This window comes from Etheostoma cragini, chromosome 13 (genome assembly GCF_013103735.1).
Source record: "Etheostoma cragini isolate CJK2018 chromosome 13, CSU_Ecrag_1.0, whole genome shotgun sequence".
Lineage (NCBI taxonomy): Eukaryota > Metazoa > Chordata > Actinopteri > Perciformes > Percidae > Etheostoma > Etheostoma cragini.
In genome coordinates this window covers 20,382,492-20,403,532 of record NC_048419.1, presented here as the reverse complement: position 1 = coordinate 20,403,532, position 21,041 = coordinate 20,382,492, and the positions used below count along the sequence as shown (strand labels likewise).

At 41.3% G+C, this 21,041-nt stretch overlaps 2 protein-coding genes across 2 annotated transcripts in view; one reads left to right on the top strand and one right to left on the bottom strand.

Moving 5' to 3' along the window:
- LOC117956008 (putative monooxygenase p33MONOX) overlaps positions 1-6,790 on the top strand; it is a 12,379-nt gene extending 5,589 nt beyond the window's left edge. Inside the window, exons 5-7 of the mRNA XM_034890852.1 lie at positions 180-337; positions 2,502-3,380; positions 3,865-6,790. Coding sequence (XP_034746743.1) covers positions 180-337; positions 2,502-2,716 — 373 coding nt within the window. The 3' untranslated portion in view covers positions 2,717-3,380; positions 3,865-6,790. The remainder of the gene's footprint in view (positions 1-179; positions 338-2,501; positions 3,381-3,864) is intronic.
- A 3,443-nt stretch (positions 6,791-10,233) lies between these two features.
- LOC117955607 (rho GTPase-activating protein 22-like) lies at positions 10,234-16,022 on the bottom strand. The gene is made up of 9 exons (XM_034890204.1): positions 15,971-16,022; positions 14,861-14,974; positions 13,984-14,191; positions 13,761-13,893; positions 12,646-12,719; positions 12,357-12,478; positions 12,068-12,281; positions 10,588-11,598; positions 10,234-10,474 (listed from the first exon to the last, which is right to left on the bottom strand). Exons 1-9 carry the CDS (start codon positions 16,020-16,022, stop codon positions 10,234-10,236), a joined length of 2,169 nt encoding a protein of 722 aa, XP_034746095.1.
- Positions 16,023-21,041: the final 5,019 nt, after the last annotated feature.

Genomic DNA, 21,041 nt, shown 5'->3' with positions numbered 1-21,041 from the left:
TACACACACACACACACACACACACACACACACACACACACACACACACACACAGCCTCCATGAGTCTAATGTCCTGTGGTCTAAATCCTGTTAATGAGTCTGTTTGTACCAGAAAATGGGAAAAAACTGAAAATCTATAACCTGTTTAAGTTTACACACTGTTTGTGTGCTTGTGTAGGGGCTGGTTCGGCAGTACGAGTTCAGATGTCAGCTCCTCCAGCAGCAGTGTGGAGCTGGCAGGAGGAGACATGGCGGTTGAGCGGTGGAACGTGTTCGGCCCTCGGCCGCTCGTCCAGAAATCGACTTCTGACATAGGATCAGACTCCGCCACAGCAGGTAAACCGCATCACCCTACTGTGGAGCACTGAATCCTGACAAAAAGAGCTGTAAGCGCTCAGAAATTGAAGCATTACGTTAAACTATGCTGCTGTAAATTTGGAGGTCTGTCAGTAGAGAGAAAAACTAAAACAACCAGTGTTGGCTGCACCGTGCTATCCTCTTTCTACAGTCTGCACCCAGGACGCTGAAACAAAGCAAGTCTGTTTAAAAATGATTTTAGCCAGTGGTGGAATGTAACAAAGTACAAATACTTTGTTAATGTACTTAAGTAAATTTTTTACAGATCTGTACCTTAATTAAGTAGAATCAGTAGTGCATATTTCTCAGTTGTTTGTTGTAGTTTGCAGACATCCCTAAGCACTCTTCTTGCCATCTCAACACCAGAACTAAACCCAGCTGAATTAGCAGAACTTTCCTGCATTTCTTTCACATCTGCAGCAGTCAGATTCACTGTTTTCACTCGGAAGGAATCACTGCACATGGGTAGGCACTTTTAATGACATTTAGAACATGATAAGAGGCTGAAAACACGCTTAAAATTTGCATAATGCTAGCAGGAGGATAACACAGTGTAGGAAAAACTGATTGTTTTATTTTTTCTCTCTACCGACAGCACTCCAAATTTACAAACGGCAAAGCTATGTGTTGAAATTGACCGGAATTCTCCTTTAATTGGTTGTCAGTCTAGTTCCCATGGCATCTATTTTTTTACTCAACTACAAGCAATCAAACCAAACGTAAAAATGAAACACTTAATTAAAGCTTATATCAAGGCTTCAAAGAAGTATGTGTATATTTTTTTATTATTAATGTTCTCAATGTCCTCAAGTTGTTTTTGTTTTGTGTTGTCTGTTTGTGAATGTACTGTATTTTCTTGCCTTTTAAGGACCCCCTCGAAAATTAGATGCTCAAGGGGTTATTCCCAATAAAAATAATTTCAATGAAAGACTCCCCTCTGTTTGTCTGGATGGCATGAACAGAAACAGGATTTGGGTTAATGGGTGAACAAATGACCTTCAGACTGACGGTAAACACTGATTTAGTTTGAGTCTGTTCACTTATTGGCTTTTGGTAACAGTGAAGCATAGTTTTTGTTTTGTTTTTTGCATCCCAGTGCTATAAAAGTCAAATCAGACCTTTTTAAATTCAGAGCATGGACGGCTGCTGAGACACATTTACATTTTCACATGTGGGACGATTCAGTCGTTTTGGAAACTTATCAAATTCCTTTTCCAGGATGACTTTAGGTAGGTAGGTACAGCAAAGTAAAATAAGTTTGTGTGGATGGTAGAAATGATGAAACACCAATGTGTAACTTCAGATGTTGTTGCCTGACTACATAACTGTTTGATATTAATCACAACGTGGAGGGCAACACACACTAACCCTGATGTACCTGTGTGGTTTAATATTCCATTATAGATGGCTGGATATTGATATTTACTTACAATAGAGGCTGCAAGAGTACATTCACAGACTAACTTTCCTTGTGGTGCTCTTCACACAGAAGATGGACAATGCGGTTTGACAGAATATGTTCATTATTAGCAGGAACACAATTATTCTAAATGAAATGCACTCAAATCTAAAAAAAATAATGAAGAAGACCGAGAGGATAGTGATGGTTTAATCAAACCTTACACCCCATTCCCCTTCAACCATCGCCTTCCCTCCCACCCGGTTTTTCCTTTTTTGTTCTTCCTAGTGTAGTTTGTACAATCCGCAGTTTCTGTGTGATAGAATCTGTCGTCACCAATGTGACAATAAGTTTGATGTGATGTAAACAATATCTGCTTTTCTATACGCAGAGTTGAGAATTCTCTCACTCCTTTTAATCCATAATATTTTTCAAAAAGAAATTAAAGGGACCACCACAGAGGTGGAGAGTGAGTTTTGCAAGAGGAAAGGGAAATAATAGAACAAAATTTTTTTGTGTTTTTGTGATGTAAAACGCCATGAAAGAAATAGATAAAAAGAAAGTGTAATACCAGATAATATTTACTTAGGTGTACATATATATATGTGTAGAGACACACACACACACACGTCACAACACGTCAGCTTTTCAACAACTTGCAAGCTGTTTTTTTTTTATGTATATCCTTCTGAGCCTTGTGCAGTTTATTTGCCAAAATATAAGAAATGACTTTCTTTTTCTCAGGAGGCTTTGCGCTGCAGGCATATCGCGGTGCCCAGAAGCCAACCGCCATGGAGGTAATGAAGTCACAGGCCACGCGTCTGGCTGACCACTCCGCCGCTCAGACAGTGGCTCCTCCCAAAATGGAGATTCCCACAGTGGATGGTCGACGGGAGGCAGCGCGACCACACAAGCTCAAACCTAGAGACATGAACGTCCTGACCCCCTCCGGCTTCTGAGAGGACGCACCACATCTGTCAGAGCTGCTCATCACTCAGACGCCAAAGGTCCCATGAAATGAAAACTCTGTGTTGTTATGGGTTTGGGATGACATTTTCATCCAATTATGTCATAGATTTTTTTTGGGGTCAGCGAATCGGTTTTAATACAACTTTTGTATATAATTCCTGTTTGTACATTTTCAGCAATATGACCCTTCTATTCAACGTTGTGAAACGACCACCGCTAGGTGACCGTTACATTTTTTTGGCTCCAAAATGTAAAATTGGTTAAGTTTTGAAAAAAGAACATGTTTTGTGTTCAAATAAGTTACCTTTCGTTCGTAACTACTTAACGTAGTGACATTGAACTTGACGTAGTTACGAACGGATGTTAATTTCTGTAACTTAAAACAACAAGGTTGACTTTTGGTTTCGCAGCGGATACGAGCACCGCTCTCTCGGGTGAATGTCCAGTGTTTAGTCGACCCATCTGTCCACCCCAACGTCCTTCTTAGTCTTTTATACCACATCACCTGGCTGCTCCTGTCATGAAAACAGCCATTGTACGTCACTGCCTAACAACAACGCCAATATGCGTGGTAATGATTACGTGGATCAATATTAACACAATGAGTAAGTTAATATACGAATTACCGTGAATTACTTTTTTCTTTTTATAAAGGTGCCCTGCCACACACATTTCATTAGTTTAATAGGTAATGTCTGAAGTTCTACCATGGACTCTGTAACATTTTTTGTGAAAAAAATGCCTTGGTTATTTTGTTTCAAGCCATTCTAGTGTGGTATAGAAAGCCTGCAGGAAGGCTTGATTTATACCAGTTCTCATTAATATTCAACAAGCTATGCTGCTTGACTCAGATTGGCTAACAGCTAGCCAATGAGAGCCTGGCTATCCCCATCCTTTACCCAGCGCAGCTGGGCGAACTCATAAATAGTAATGAGCTCAGGCAACATGACATCAAACTGACCAACTTTTGTAATTGGCCTCATTTCTTCTCTAATGTCTTTTCAGTGGCTAGCACTGAAAGAGGAGGTAGCAGTTCATTTGCACATTCATCACATAACATATATGGACCTAATATGTTTAAAAAAACAAAAAAAAACAAGTAAAAACGGTTTTGTGTGGCAGGGCACCTTTTTAAAAGATAATCTTTTGGGCATTTTAGGCATTTATTGACAGGACAGCTGAAGACATGAAAGGGGAGAGAGAGGGGGGGAATGACATGCAGCAAAGGCTGGTGGCAGTTGAAAGGTTGGAGTCAAACTGGACCCGCTGAGTCGAGAACCAAACCTCTATATATGTGTGACCACTATACCAACTGAGCTATCTGGGCACCCCGAGCATCCCTGTTTGTAGGTATATGTATGATCAGTGAATAAGGACAGCTGTCCTGTTTTGTAAAAATACTCAAAAAGGCAATCCCTGTCATCTGGGCTAGTGGCAACATTACTAAAAAGAAGTCAGACAGGGCAGGTTGTAAACAAACCCCCTGGTTAGACAAACATGACGACACGTCCTTAATGCATGCAAAAACTCAAAGCCGTTTCATGGGACCTTTTTAACACCAGCTCTGACATTCAGATCAAAGCTGTTCTTCTGACCATCTTTGGCACTGCTTTGAGGTGTTGACTGTGACGCTTGCCTGTAAATTCATACACTCTCATAATTGTTACATCTAGTTGCAGCATGCTGGCATCAACACGGGCTCAAACCAATAAATTCAACTTGAACTTCCGAGTCCAGGTTACCTGGAGAGCGGAACTGACTGATCTTCCGGACTTTGTCCAGCTAAAGATGAAGATGATGGTTTAAAATGATCCTCCTGTAAATGCACTTTATTCCCACTCTTCCCACCGTAGAGTCCACATGCTCAAATATCCAAGCTGACGCAAAACCTCTCGGGTCAGATACCTCCTCCTCTTCTTTAGTGTTGATAGTCTTTACATCCTGTTTGTTTTTAAAATGTATTAATTATCTTCCTAAAGGGGAATTTTCATTAAGAAAGGTGGGAAGAATAAGTCGAACCACTTCCATCACTGCAGTAGAATACACATCAAACCAGCAGTACAAAACAATCTGAAAACAATTGAACACTGAAACGTTTCTCTCATTTGTTTTGCATTCCACTTTCTATAGATGTTTTAGTTTATAGATTAAGATTGTTAATATATGCTACTCTAGCAGCAGATTTTCGTTCATTACGGATTAGAAGAAAAAAGATGTGTGTGTAAAAATCAGAGCTACATGTGGCCAGGGCTCTCACGCTGACATGCCGCAGTGTTTTCAGGTTGCTGGACTCAATCAAAATGGAACACTTAAAAGAACCAAAAAGAAGAGAGTTTCAAGGCCTCTTTTAGTTTTGTGGAAGCTCCGTTAACATGTCTGCCTCTGTTTTCTACCAATGTTCAAATATAAAAAGAGTTTCTGTTTCTGATGCGTTTTGGTGCTTAAAATAACGCTATGAAACTTTTCTCACTTTAGTCCTTCTACAGGTTGTGTCACTGGAACTACAGCTCGCCTGGCCGTAGTTCCAGTGAGAACCTGTAGGGCAGGGCTGCCCAATTTGAGGCCCGCGGGCTAAATTTGTGCTCTTTGTTTTGGCCTGCCATGGATTAGACATACTCATGCTCATTTTCCTCTTATTTTAGAAGGAATGACTACAAAAATTACATTTTGTGCAGTTAAAAAGTACGTAATGAGTTTAACAGGAATTGAAAGCACAGTGCTGTTAAACTTGCCATTAATATTACATATGTACGTTTTGTCTGCCGAGAATGGCAAGAATCACGGTATTCTTCAACATCAACATTTACTTTTGGCCAATTGCCTTCCATCCAGATACATTTTGGCCTCTTATATGAAAGAATTTGGGCACCTCTTCTGTAGGGGACCAAAGAGGGAAAGTTTACATAGTGTTGCTTTAACAGCTGCAGTATGCACTTTGACTGAAAAGATGGATGGTGTGCACACCGCTTGCATCCTGCAGAAACCTTGTGTCACTCAGAATAAATGGAAGAGCTTTTCACAAATACACTTTTGCTTTTGGCGTGTAAACACAAAGGCAGTGCAAGAAGTACAGGGTTTTGTTCTAGAAAATGCACCAAGGTTTCAGCGGTTTGTCTCACTAGAGATGTGTCAAACATTCAAGTTAGTGTTGTAGTCACAACAACCTAAACTAAGACCAAGTCATGACTTCAAGACTTTATCAAGACCAAGACTTTAAGGGGTCTAGACCAAGACCAGACCAGTGCAAGTCCCACACTGCAAGACACACTTTAAAATAAAAAGTGAAACATGCAAACCATAGGCACTCCTCCAAGTGATCTGAAAGATCCACATTGTTTTTTTCCATTAAAAAATGGAATGTAATGATATTACTGCAGTTGTAATCTTGACTGGTCTTAAAATTAAATCCGGAAAAGAGCATTCTATTCCGAGACAACAGCTTCAAAAAGTGGTCCTCAGACCGGTCTTGAGTACTACAACACTACAGTACTAGCTAATAAATGGGTCTTTATACAAGGTTTCTGCAAGATGTGTGGGTGTGGAGCTTTGTAGAGCTTGTGGGTGTGGAGCTTTGTAGAGCTTAATAAGCGCTGCGATTCAGCTGTCATATGAAGTGAAGCACCTGGCTGATTTTTGTTATCATTTCACTTTTATTATTTAGTGGAAGCAGACTGTTCGCTGGTAACATCTCCTATGTGTTATGTGACCTACAGCGTTAGAAGTGAAAAATGTCCTGTCCCAGTCAATCGCCACCTGTAACTCTGCTGTGTCAGTCAGATGTTGTGTTGGATACAGAAAACAACATTCTGCTATCAGCAGCTGTAAATACTAAATGAATATGACTGTTTATGCTCAGTTAGTGTTTTTGTTTGATAGTTTGTGTCCCCAATTGCTTTGTGTTTAAAGTGTGACGCGGTTCCCTTTAAATCTCCACCTGACTGAAATATCAAATCCAAATGTGCCGTGTGGTGGTGTGACTCTGTAGTACAAATTGACTGAATTCCAGTTTCTGGTCACCTGTTAAACATTTTTTTCAGTTGATGATAAAGACACATTTTCCTTGATTTATACCGTTTCTGTGCTTCTTTGCCGAAACCTTTCCATGCTCACGGAAGTCATGTGGACACGCCAACCGAGTTTTGTTGTCGTTATGTTGGATTCCTCACGGGGGCAGTAGAAACTACACACTATTGCTTTAACTGTGTAATACTTCTGACAAGGAGGTCATGTTTTTGGGCTTGGTGTGTCTGTTTTTATTTGTTTGCAGAAATATGAAGGAAAAAAAATCACTGGCCCGATTTTCAAAAAACTTGATGGAAGGGTTTAGCGTGGGCAGAAACCATTACATTTTAGAGCGGATCCCAATCACAGGCTGGATATATTTCACTTTTTTAACATTTTAAGATGGGGCATGTGTGCTGCATTGATGTGGTGTTGGAATAATCCTAAAAGTTACTCAATCATAACTCCTCCATCGTCAGCCAGAGATGGGCCTCCTGTCAGTCCTATCCTCCAAACCAGAGATGTCACAGAATTTGAAACAAGAAAAATTTGTCAGATTGTATTTCTTATCCAGAGGAAACCAGCAGACATCGGTGATAACCAATTAAATCAGACAATCTGTAAATTTGTAGTCTGTCAGCCCCACTGGACACATGCATGTTCAAAACTGACAAATACACTGAAAAGATTTGATGATTATTATCAGTTTATTTTTGGGTAAAGTGCTTTATTGCAAAAGCACCTTCATGCAGAGTAAACGAGACTGGTATTTTGATATTTGAGCGGGTCGTGTACACTTTCAGTCTTTGCGATGCCTCTTAAAATGTAAAAACAAAAACATCTTTATCCTCCATCCATTGGAGTGCAGTTTCAGTCTATAGGAATTCCTGAACAGCAAGTCAGTCTAGTTCCTGAGTTGCTCAATATATATTTTTACTAGAGATGACCGATTCTGATACCTGAACTTGCGTATCGAGCTGATACAGAGTACTGAGCCGATACCAGTGTGTCATATATTTTATGATGGATGTGATATGATTTCTATCTTTGTCGGTCTGGCTCAAGTTAAACTCTTTGTGAAACATGAACAAACACAAACAATTGGAGCCGAACCCACGTCCGCTGCGTCGAGGAGTACACCTCCGCATATCGGCGCCCACTCCACCGACTGAGCCCGACACGGAAAAAGAACATAAAAAAACTATTTTAACATAGATTTTCTTTATGTGGTATCGGATCGATGCATAAACTCCAGTACTTCCTGATACCAAAACCAACATTGTAGGCGGTATCGGAGGCAATACCAATACTGGTGTTGGAATCGGAACATCTCTAATATAATGAAAAAAGGTGTGTTGCCAGAGCTGTATCCTAAAGTAAACCAGTTATGCTCCAATCATACCAGTTGATTGATTCGTTAATGTTTTTTTTTTCAACAAGTCCCTCCTTGTATCGGCGCAAGGACAACAGGACATGATGCTGTGTTCAGTTCCCTGCATCATGAGTCATGAATTCCTAATAAAGTTGGTCCTGAGCTGTGAGAAACAAAAACACAGGCATTGAGGTTTTCCACAAATTTCCCCTGTGCTCTAACTTATAGTTGCTGACCACTTACACTTAGTACAACTCTCTGTACTTTGGGGTTTATAAATACGTGAAAAGTCTAGTGTTTAGTACAGTGTCTGCTGCCTCGATGAGGCGAATGGTGGCGAATGGTGCTTGAATTTCCCACGTGGAATTCAAAATCGTTTGTCCTTTTAGATGTTACGGTCTATGGTAGGAACTGGAAAACGTCATCACTCTGACGTCTATGGAAGATAACTCTTTAAGTTAAGTTTTCTAAAGCCTAATGCAAAATTCCCAACTTTGGCTAGGATTTTCCTGTCCCAGATAAATTATTTTGTGGTCAGAGACTGAAACTCTTGTGTCGGAAAGGAATGAACGTTTTCTCCCTTCACAACAGATTGTCTAGTTCCAGCCGTTCATGATGAGTACTTCCCCAGAAACTATGACAGTAAACATCAGTGGTGTTTGGTCAAGTTTCTTGGAGACAAGTCTGAGAGGGTACCCACTAAGATTGTCAGTGGGAAAAGGCCGGAGGCAGCTCAAAACTCAAAAACAACATAACATGGCTTTAAAGAAGGCAAAGACCAACATTAGTGCACCATGTGTTATGTGGACATGGACTCTGACCACAAATTCTGGCAACATGCACTGCAGTAGCAGTTCTCTCTTACTGGAATAATCTTAAAATCTGGGATCAGTTGTGAATCTCTTTAAAGTTAAACTTTTTTGCTTTCTTCTGGAAATCGTGAACTTAAAGGAGAATTCCGGTCGATTCCAACACTTTAGCTCTATTGTTTGTATGTTTGGAGTGCTGTCAGTAGTGAGAAAAATGAAAACAATCGGTGCTGCCTACAAAGTGTTATCCCCCTGCTAGAGTTAGCACCCAACAGGCTCAAACAGGGCAAGTTTTAAACATGTTTTTAGCCTCTAAACATGTTCAAAATGTCATTAAAAGTGCCTGCTCATGTGCAGTGATTCCTTCCGAGTGAACACAATGAATCTGAATGCAGTAGATGTAAAAGAAACGTATGAAAGCTGTGCTAATTCAGCTGTGTTTAGTTCCTGTGTTGAGATGGCAGTTAGAGAGCTTAGGGACTGTCTACAAACTACAACCCAGAAAACGGATACAACAAAAATATGCAGGCTATGAATTTAATGATTAAAGAGTCTGGTGTCTCCAAACTTACCTCTATTATTACTTATCTCATGCTAGTTGTATTACAGCACTTACTTTTAAAAAATAAGCGCATTTCTATTTTTAAAATATATTTGTATCTCTTTTCAGTGTTGTAGTTTGTAGATGGGCCCAAAGCACCACCTTATGTAATCATTAAATAAATAAAATATTTTTGTTGTATCTCTTTTCCGCGTTGTAAGTTGTAGATGGTCCCTAAGTCTTGTCTTCTCAACACCGGAACTAAACACAGCTGAATTAGCAGAACTTTCACGCATTTCTTTCACATCTACCGCAGTCATATTCACTGTGTTCACTCAGAAGAAATCACTGCATATGGTCAGGCACTATTAATGACATTTTGAACATGTTTAGAGGCTAAAACCACGTTTAAAGTTTGCCGTTTTTAAGCCTGTTGGGTGCCAACTCTAGCAGGAGGACAGCACCAATTGTTTTAGTTTTTCTCTACTGATAGCACTCCAAATTTACAAACAACAGAGCTACGTGTTGCAATCGACCGGAATTCTCCTTTAACCTTCTCAAGCAGGGGCTAACTTGAAATTACACAAACATATTTATTTAGATTGCCTTCTGGATTGGACAATAACATTTCATTCTTTGCCCTCACGGTTCACTTCAGAGGTTGCTGCCTATGATGAACTTAGAAGAGTTGGATCTCCTCACAGTCGAGATCTTTCACACTCATCCATCCTTTTCATCAAGCTCCAAACACTTTAAAGAATTCATCAATCTTTGTATCCATCTTCAAAGGCTCGCTCTTCCTCTTCCTCCTTCATCCCCTCCTCTTCTTTTGATATTTCCATGCATTTGGAAGAAAATCTCCATCTCTCTCTGCAACGTGTTGTTTCGGAGATCGGCGTCTGCTTTGGCTTGCTCCATGTTGCGGATTTTGATCTCTGCAAAGCTTCGGCTATGTTTCTGCTGCTCCAGACTGAGCCGCAGTACCGCAACCTGCCGCTCCAGGACATCATTACAGCGCTCCAACCTGCAATGCACACAGATGCCATATAATACATTCACTTATACAACAAACACTAGATACTTGTCACATTTGTGAAATATCAGGCAACTTATTTCCTACTTGTGCTAGTGTCTCACCTCTGTATCCTGGCCTGGTACTCAACCTTCTGCTGGGCCATCTGCTGCCGCAGCTCGGCCAGCATTGAATGAGTGTCCCTGGGCTGTGAGTCAGGCTTAGGCCCCTGGAGGTCTGGAGGACCAGAGGGGAGGAACACGTCTGAGCTGCCCGTACTTAGAAGGCTGTCACTGAGTACAGAACAGGAGGCTGGTGAGTTATGGTGGTGAACGCCGTCAACATCATCATCATCCTCATCCTCATCATGAACATCCTCATCATAAACATCCTCATCATCAACGTCTTCATCCTTGTCATTGTTGTCTTCATGATTTTCATTATCATTGTCTTCTTCTTCTGCTACCTGACTTGAAGGTAATCTTTTTAGTCTCTTTGGTGACACGTCCGGACTAACCGCTCTCAATGCATCACTGCTCTCGTCCAATGGTAGAACCTCGCAGGAAGACCATGAAGAGGATGAGTCCCTTGTCTGCCCTGCCTCCTCTACCTCTACCTGCTCTTCAAAAGCACCAATGTGGCCTCCTGGAACGTTAGTCTCAAAATGTCCACCAGTAACGTCCTCCATCCTCTGTAGAGACCCTCTGTTAAAGTTGTCGTAGGCAGAAAGGTTGCTGTCCTCCTGAGCCTCACTGCTGCATTCGCTGGCTGTTCTTGACACTGCATACTCTTCCTCTGCACCACCAGAGCTCCAGAAGCCAGCACTTAGCTCTGTCTGGACGGGCCTGGCCTTCGCCAAGCTCTTGAGTATCGGTTTGGGGTTGAAGCTGTCTGGCAGTTGGTCTTGTAGTTGGAGGCTGTCTGTTGAGTCTTGAACATTTGCTGAGGATGGTCCTTGGCCCATATGGTACTGGTGATTATCCATGTTGTGTCTCTCGTAGTGATGCTGAAGGGGCTGACTAGAGGAGGGCAATGGGTAGAAGCAGTTCTCCGGGTGGGAGGAGGTGTAGCGATGGCCGAGAAGTCTCTTCTGGGCAAAGGATATGTCTGATTTGGCAGCAGCAGAGTAGATGCAACTACAGAAAGCAGGGAAATGAAGGTTAGACTTTCAAGATGATCCATTTTGTAGGTCTAAAATTACTGCACTAGCAAGGACCAACGTTACAACAGTATTTGATCAAAGGTTTCATCATTTAAGGTAGAATTGGACATTGAAGATGAATGTGTGTGAAAGAAAGGATTAAAGTAGGAAGAACATGTTATTGGTTTAGCATGTCTAGAACAAAAGTATAAAAGGCCCGGAAAGAGGAGACTTAGTAATGGGGATCCATTACTTGTCTCCTTCTCTCTGTGAATGTTGTTCTTGAGTTTTTCCTATTGTTTTGTTTTGTAGGCACTTGGAAGTGGCTAGTTGCTAGAGCACGCAGATAGACTGTGAGTCTGTGAGATGTTTATCAGAATCAGAATACTTTTTTTTAATCCCTTAAGGGCAATTATTTAGTTGCAGTTACTTAAATGAGATTTGTTAAGGCTGGTCTTTTGCACCTGGAGTTCTGTTTGTCTCTGGAACACTCAACGATGAGAGGCATGGACAGCTGGCGGAGGCAGGGCGTTGGGTGGAGATGAGGCTGCCTCAGAGCACTTGGTGATGCATGTGAACCCCCAGATGGACGGGCGGAGATGAGTGGGGGAACTTTGGCAAACAGAGACTCATGCTCTCTGATCAGCTCCAACATCAGCACCTGGACCAGTACTGCACCTAGGACACATTAGTAGACACATTTAGACATTCTTCAAAAAAAGAATAATTAATCAATTATTTTGTGTTTTCTACCTCCCATGATGCTTTGTGGGTCTTCAGCTTTGGCTCGAAGGATGTTTGGCCCAAACACAGTGGCCAAGTTCTGGCCACTCATTTTGTTGCTGCTGGAGAAACTCTGGACCTCATTTAGAAACCTGCGTTTTAAATTAAATTAGTGAACAACATGCCTTTCCACCACCCATGTGAAGCATAACCAAAAGACCGCCATTTTTTAGGAAGTCTCATCAAGTTTAACCATTAACCTTATCAAAATAAGACAAGTACTTGAATTAAAAACCTGTCTAAATAAAAAGGTGCTTACTGGCAGATAAAGTTGAGTAGGTTGAAGTTTGCTACTGGCAACTCATGAAGAAGATTCCTCAACTCCCCCAAAACCTGAGGGGTGGAATAATAGGCAGATGGGATTCAGGAAGGGGGGGAAAAAGAAGGAAGAAGTTTTTTTGTTTTTTTTCTTGCTTTATTGGGGCCAACCTGCTTAATGTTTTTATATTTACAGGAGGGGGGAAATTACATGCAACTGTCAGTGGCAATTAACCAATTTAATTGTTAATTGCCAAGTGGCAATTAACAAGCTAAAATAGATAGCTGATGTAAACATGATTATGAATTATTATAAAAAAATGTATTTATTAAGAAACGGGGCTTTGCAGGTTTTTTTCTTGTTCCGTCTCCTCAATAAACTTAAAGTAACTTAAAGCGATAGTTTTTTGAAGTTAGGTTGTGTGAGGTATTTCAGTGTATTACCTCCCTGATAAAGTATTACCTAGTGGCTAAAATATGTTTACAAGGGTACAAGCTGCCAAAATGGGTTTCCTCAGGAGGTAGGCTGGCGTCTCCCTTAGAGATAGGGTGAGAAGCTCAGTCATCCGTGAGGAGCTTGGAGTAGAGCTGATGCTCCTTTGTGTCGAAAGGAGCCAGTTGAGGTGGATTTGGGCATCTGGTGAGGATGCCTCCTGGACGCTTCCCTAGGGAGGTCTTCCAGGCACATCCAGCTGGGAGGAGGCATTGGGAAAGACCAAGAACTAGGTGGAGGGATTATATATGGTTAATGTGGCTTGGATCCCCTGCTGGAAGCCTGGATAAGCGCATGAAGATGTATGGATGGATAAAATATGTTTAGCTGCTGCCCACATCCACAGCAGCAAACTGCTTAGCTTCTGTGTCAATATTCTTGTCTGCTTCCCCAAACTAGGGGCGTGTTGACCCCCATCTACTGTAGGAAACACACTGTGGAGATAAGTACCTCACACAACCACACTTCAAAAATATCCCAGGAGCAGTGTTTTGTTGCCCTTTGTGGTTTAGCAGGCGGGTGAGCCAAGTTAAACCACTAAAGATCAGCAACAACAAGATTCCCAGGTGGTGTTTTAAAGCTGCTCTATGAATTGTTTCTGTTTTGCACAGAGCTGCAGTCACCTGTGTGCGGTCACTCGACAGCTTCTGACCACAGAACAAGAAGTCGTGGTATCGTCTGTAAGGAACCAGAGGCTCCGGCAGTTGTCTGAGGTAGAGCTTCAGCAGTGACGCCACCGTGTGGACGTCTGTGCTACTGGAGGCAAAACAAAAAACAAAGCATGCTAACACCTTTTAAAACAAGTGATCAGATAACAGTACAGTACAAAAAACGGAGGGATTGCACCTGTCAAAGGAAGGTCGCTCCCCTGCATCAAAAGCCTCCTGCAGCTCCTTAACCAGACTGGCCTGTCCCGGCTGGCGAAACAAGCCCACTTCATGCAAACCACGCTCCCTGATGAAGTTCACACACTGCTCCACCACTAAAGGAACTAGACGTAGCCCATAACGTCGCTCATATAACACTGTCTCTTCCAGACGCTGACCAAAGACCCCTGCAAGAGAGGAAGATTTTTAAAAGAACAAAGTTCCACCCTCCAATTAGAAACACGAGGAAAGGCCTTCCACAGCAAAAGAAAAGTTGTTTAATTGACCTTAGTCTGGATTAAAGGAAGTACATTTCTAGGATACGGATGTCCTTCACCTTCAGGTCTCTATATGTGCTCTTCTCAAACTCCTTTTGCTATGACTAAAAAAATGCTTTGAGCTCGCAAGCTACATGCTGAAAATGGCAAGATTTGAAGATTTTGAAGATTTGTCAGGAAATTATTGTAACATTTTTCCAAAGAATGTGTTTACAGCATTTAGTATCTAGTATTTTGAAGAGTGATTGATTGGTGAGGGATTGCTATGGACGAAGTACACATGGCAAAACACTGGTAGGAGCAAATTATGTTTAATATACAGTATGGAGCTAATTTAAATAGGTCACGTTTTTGTAGTGTGTGGACTTTGAGGGGGGCAAGTGTTCCACCAGAACTAGGTCCTTCCTGAGACCATTTTGCAGAGCCACCATCTCTGTGTCCGGAGCTTAGCACCACCCAAGATGATTGTGATTGGTTTAAAGAAATGCAAACAAACCAGAATGTATATGAGGTGTGGCCACAACCGATCCACAACGCTGTAGAGATTGGTCTGGCAATGTGAGACTAAAGTGTACTTACCTGTGAAAGGGATCCAGACACCCTTGTTTAGGCTCTTCAGCCACTCGTCACCTTGACCAGCACTGTTGGAGAGGAAGAAATACGAGCCTGGGCTGGCCAACACATCTCTGTTACCTGTATATACACAAACAGGGCGGTTTTTAGGGAGCTTGTCCGAGTCATTTATAACCAAATCAAAATGCAAGCCAAGTTGCAAATAAATCAGACTTCGAGGATTGAAATTGGCACACTGAGCCTTTATGCCTTGTCACGATTTTGTTTGGGGTCCATAATTCCGGAAACTATGCAAAGTATGCCCCCTAGTTTTGAATGCAAGAAAATGCTCATTTACTGTGGCATACAGTGCATACAATCTGTCCGAAGTGTGCTTCAGCATACTAGAGGCAATTTCCAATCCAAAAAAAGCAGGATGAGTTTCACAAAGCATTTAGGTTTGGTTAGGCGTAGGCACAAAACTACTTGTTTAAGAGAAATAAAGATGGTGGTCGTATTTAAAATGTCACAATGCACATGGGTGGTAGAGGACTTTGTCAGGTAAATGTATATAATTTTACAACTGCTGTCTTTTTTAATGTGAGGGATTAAGAAATTAACAGAGGGACCAAAGACATGTTATAAATTACATGAATCTTAAAAAAGAACGAAAAGTAACATGAGACCACACATGTCAAATTTCTGTTAACCCCCACAATAAGCCACCAATATAACACACACACACACACACACACACACACATACACATTAACGCCACGACCCCATCCGTAGCTTTATCTCATTAACACACGTATCCCCATCTTCTTCCCCATCTTTTATCCTGCACCACTTTCTGTCCTGGTCAAAGTCACATCATACATGTAAGAAACACACACACACACAAGTCACCTCACCTCAGTTAGAAAACCCTGATTCAGCATATAACAGATAGGCCTATCACTGAAGGGCAACGCACAATTACACACAGCTAGAGGACTGGAGAGATTAACAAACAATCTGTTGATTGTGTGTGTGTGTGTGTGTGTGTGTGTGTGTGTGTGTGTGTGTATGTGTGTGTGTGTGTGTGTGTGTGTGTGTGTGTGCGTGTGCGTGCGTGCATGCATTCATTCATCTCACCTTTGTGGCCTGTACTGTCATGTTTCCAGGACTTGAAGCAGCTGAGTCCCATGCTGCAGCGCTCCTGCTCCGGTTGCTATGGTAACAGTTGTAGACGCTCAATGTAAATAAGACACAATGATGTGAACGCTTTTTGCACCGGGCTTGTAAAAGTTTAGAGGTTGAGACATCACCTATGATTTTTCTTTCACCTTTTACCACCCAGATTTTAGGCAGATTGTAAAAAGTTCATCCTGGTAGATAAACGGCCATGAAGAGTTGTTCCTGAGTGGAAAAAATCTTTTTGAAAAACAGGTTCCTGGATGGATTCAAGTGGCTATAGTGTCTTTTTAATGGATATATTTACAGAGAAGTCCTTTGTAGATGGTTAACTTTACTTTGAAGAACTTTAATGAGTCATGATTCTTGGTGATATAGTGTCTTAAAAAAGAGATTCCAGTTAAATAATCAGTCTTAAAGAGAAGTGGATTTTAGAAGCTGAAACCCCTTTAAAAGCTGAGAGGATAGTTGACAGTTAAGGCCTAAAGGAAGGTTTTTAATATTGTCATGTAGAGAATTCAGCCTTAAAAAGAGATTTCAGATGGACGTTGAAACATTTTTGAAAGGTTTCAGGTGGAGTTCCAGTTTGTTGAACTTTATGCAGACATTAACCCTTGCAGAGAGTTTCCTGGTGTTCATTTTAACATAAGGCCTTGAAGAGAGGATCACGGCAGATGCAGAACCTTAAAAAACAGAGTTTTACACCTTACACCTTAAATAGAGCTTTTTCTTTTGGATGTGGGGCCTTAAAGAGAGATTTTACCTCAAAGGGAGGAGTGTCTGATGGGCACCGAGCCTTAGAGAGAGAACTTTGGATACAGGATTACAGCTTTTATAGGAGCAGTTACTGGTGTGCAAATTCTTGACGAGAAGTTCCCGGGCGTAGTCTTTAAAATAGGTTCTGTGTGTAAATACATTTTAAAGAGAATACCTTGAGGAGAGATTATCGGTGCATCAGCCTGTGAAATTCTTGCTGAAGATGGAGTCACAGAGAGAGAAAGGTCCCAGGAAGTGGAAATCTTTCCCAAATCAGCAACTCTTCTCTGATTTTTTTTAATAATATTTTCTTTTTGGAAATCTCCATTGTCTTTGGATGCACCCAACATGTAGTATCTCCAGCCTCCTCCTCACAAGAGCCACTGAAACCAAAATGTCTCACTTTCTGAAAAAAATCCTGACGAATGCAAGTTCAAAACGTTTGAGATAAATAATTTCAGCATACACATGTGCAGCGCTGCTTAGCAGGGACGTAGCGCAACATTCAGGCCTTTGCTGTAGAGAGGCATTTTCTATTGGCCCCTCCCCGCATCCACAGCTATTCATTCTAGCATCTTTTTGGGCCCTCCTCACATGAGGGCCCTGGGTACACAGGTACACAAAAAGTTAAACCATCAAAACATTTTGATCTCTTTATCCTCGTCTCTTCCGGCCATGAAGCCAAACTACTCCATCGTCCATCAGCATGGAGACGGTCTTAGTTCCCTCCTGCATCCTCCCTCCTTCCTTGTCTCCCTCTCTGTCTTTTGCTGTATTAGCCCTGCTCCATTTCCAGAACACAGTCCACGCATCTGAATGTCCCAGTCGTTGTTCTTCGCTTCCCTCGCTCCGTCACCTTTTCCCTTCTATCTGTCTCTTCTGGTGTCCCTCTCTTTGTCCCCGTCCAACTCGTCCTTCGGTCTTGTTGCAACTATCCATACCCTCTCTCTATCTCTCTCTCTCTCTCTCTTTCTTTCTCTCTCTCTCTCCCCATTTCCCAGCAGTCTGTGTGCCCCCTTGTTGCCCCCCTCCCCATTTACCTCATCAATAACCATGCTGTGTGTGTGTGTGAAGGGTGCATTAGGAAAATTGGTTCTCTGCGACGCAGCGCTGTTTTACCAAAGTAATCACAGCTGAGAGAGAGAGAGAGAGAGAAAGAAAGAGAGAGATGATCTGGCTCAAATTCTGCTGCTGCTCAAGTATGCTGCAGCTCGCACGCACACACACACACTGTCACCATGATTCAAGTGGACATAAAAGCGAGAAAGGCTTGTCGGCCCATTCAACTTTTGAACTCCATTAAAGTATGAGACTCTCTCTCTCTCTCTCTCTCTCTCTCTCTCTCTCTTTCTCTCTCTCTAAATACAGTCCAATTCAATGAATTAATTGGCCTAAAGTACAGTTCAGTATATAGTATATTGCTAAAGCTTTGTTAGAATCAATACAAGCAATCAAATGTGAAAGACAGTTCTATAACAACTTTATTTAGGCACCGTTCACCCCAAAATTGTTCCTGTAGTCCTATTTATCAGTCCAGATTGTTTCAGTGGGTTGCCCAGTGTTGGAGCCATAGAGATGTCTGCCTCCTCTCCAATATATGAAACTATGTAGAAAGCACTCGGATTGTGGTGCTAAAAAACAGCAATGTCTCTTTCAAGAAATCTTGACCCAGTTACTCAAGATAATCTACAGACCTGGTTGTAAGCAGTTTCATGTAAGAACTGTTTTGAGGGAAAATATGTATTTTTGTGGTGAACCATCCCTTTAAATACACACAAGACATATCAAATACATTATCATAAGCGCAGCCATGTGCAGCAATGTGAACATTACAGCCACATGTTGTCACTGCACATGATATTCCAAAACCAAGGCCATAATTCAGCCAACAGACTCCACTCTTCTGGTTTCAGGTTTTGCTCTAATTCACCCACGAGAGCACCAGTGATGTTTGTTTAATTTTACAAAAGGCTTCATAGTTCAACCTATAATATTTAAATTTTTCAATCTATAATAATTCATAAATCACATTCTAATCTAACTAAGCTATAACATAAAACCAACCTGATTTCGCAGAATTTTGTGAAATGAACATGGCACCATAACATAAAATCTGTTTCAGTTTCAAGGAATCGCAGAATAAAGAAGGAAAAGAAGAACGGGACGGCCGTATACAGCGGAGGAGTTGGGTCTAGGAAAAGAAGAATGGGATGGTTGAATGGGATGGTTGATGAATTGTGCAACCCGGAAACCGGACCCCCCTCCCCACCCCCCAGTACAGTAAAACTGCCCATTTTAGAGTGGCCTTTTATTGTGGCATCGAAGCACACCTGTGCAATAATCATGCGGTCTGATCCGCATCTTGAGATGCCACACCTGTGAGGTGGATGGATTATCTCAGCAAAGAAGAAGTGCTCACTAACACAGATTTAGACACATTTGTGAACAATATTTGAGAGAAGTAAGTCTTTTGTGTGCATAGTTTGTCCATCTGTTGGTGCGTCTGATTGTGAATTCTAATCTCAGCTGAGAGCTTTCACATCTCTCTGTCAATAGACCTGGCATTGGACGACACACTCTTCATTACAAAGTGCTGGTGTGTGCCTGTGTGCGTGTGCTCTTTCACTAAATTAAATTTGTCACTCTCCCTGCTCTTCGCTTTGACTGCATGTCTGTAATGAATCACATGCATGGAAATATTGCTAACCAGGAGCAATCAGTCTCTGTCACTGTTGAGACAAATTGACCTCACTATGTGCATCTTCCAGAGAAAAACAGTCCAACAGCAATGATCACACACAATAGCTACAGTTTAAATCTTATATACTGTATATAAATCGTTTGATCAGGAAGTTACACTGAGTTTGAGACATCATTTTTGAGACCTGTGTACCGAGAAGAAGCCAAATTTGAATGAAACAAAATATTAAAAATGTTTATTAAAAACATTTTTCAGAAGAGAAGAGCACTTGTGCTTGCGAATGGGTCAGCTTCTAGTCCCATAATTTGAACTATGCTAGTGAAGGGTGGGGATATTTTTATTTTTTTAGGTTCAGGACAGAAATATAAGCCTGTGTCGGTGGTTCAAAGCCACAGTAAATATTCCATCTGTCATGTTTAAAGTCCACGCAAGCTGCATTCAAACACCTGGCCGTTAAAGAGACTGTTTATATAATTGATAAAAGTTATGTAGGCCATGACACATACCTGCTTGTCAATAACATAAATACCAGTACATATTTCTTTCAAAGCCAAACATGTTTAAAAGGGCACTATGCAGTTTTTTTAGCCTAATTTACCTTAACTGCTAAAAAGCTTTGGAGTCATTGGAATGGTTTTAGGACTTTTTTCGAGTTGAATGGTGGCCTTATATTTGATAGTTAGACAACATAGGAAAGTTATGTGGAACACTACGTATTCCAATACGTACTGAGAAACAAAATCTGATTGTACCAGTGAGTAAAACTTGACAGTTCAAGTTAACACAGCTGGGTTTACAGTAATAGTCATTCAATCATTGTGCCAAAGCGATTGAGAAAAACTGTAATATGTAAAGTTAACTATTTAACCTATGACTTATCGAAATGTTCAAAATACACAATGTGTTAAATGCACATTGTTGTTGTTTTTCTTCTATGCAGTCAAGTGGTATGTTATCAGTTACTGTTGCAGTCAGTCCGTCATTACCAAAAATGTTCTGCACTTCCGGCCACACACACCAATGATGTCACTGCAGGAACTTTGTCAGCTGATGGAAAACAACACAAAATATTATGTTCTGAGGATCTGTGAGGCGTCTAACGTCCTGCCAGTCTGCCACGCTCTAAGCCATGGTCTTTATGTTAATTATAGTTTTGTGGTCAGATTAAGCCCTGTCAAAGTTGTAAAACTAAAGATGTTTTATTGTGAAAACATGACCTTTAACTGGAAATCCACTGCATTTTAAAGGGTAGCCACAGGCTGATCTTTGCTTCCTTTGGTTGCTCTCTGACTTTACTTCAGCACAGTGAAGCTAGTTATAACTTTTCCTTTCTGACCCGAGGTAAGCAAGAAAAAAAAAGACTGTCATTAAGGCTACGTTTAAACAAATGTGTTTATCAAATCAGATCTTTAAGACAGACTTTCCAAACTGTTCTGTGCAAGGGATCAGATCGGATTTGTGTGTCCCGACACCAATAACCTGCATGGGTTGTTGTGGTAACAAGATAGTCGTTAGTAAGTATGTATAGCTACACTGGTGACACAGTTTTTCTAACACAGAAACATGAGAAAGGCA

Excerpts from the sequence above, each read along its gene's own strand:
- LOC117955607 (XM_034890204.1), bottom strand. The coding sequence starts at position 16,022 with ATGGGACTCAGCTGCTTCAAGTCCTGGAAACATGACAGTACAGGCCAC. Across the intron at positions 14,192-14,860 it reads TGTCTGGATCCCTTTCACAG|GGGTCTTTGGTCAGCGTCTG; the intron begins GTAAGTACACTT and ends CCTCTCTTGCAG. Across the intron at positions 10,475-10,587 it reads TACCAGGCCAGGATACAGAG|GTTGGAGCGCTGTAATGATG; the intron begins GTGAGACACTAG and ends TGTGCATTGCAG.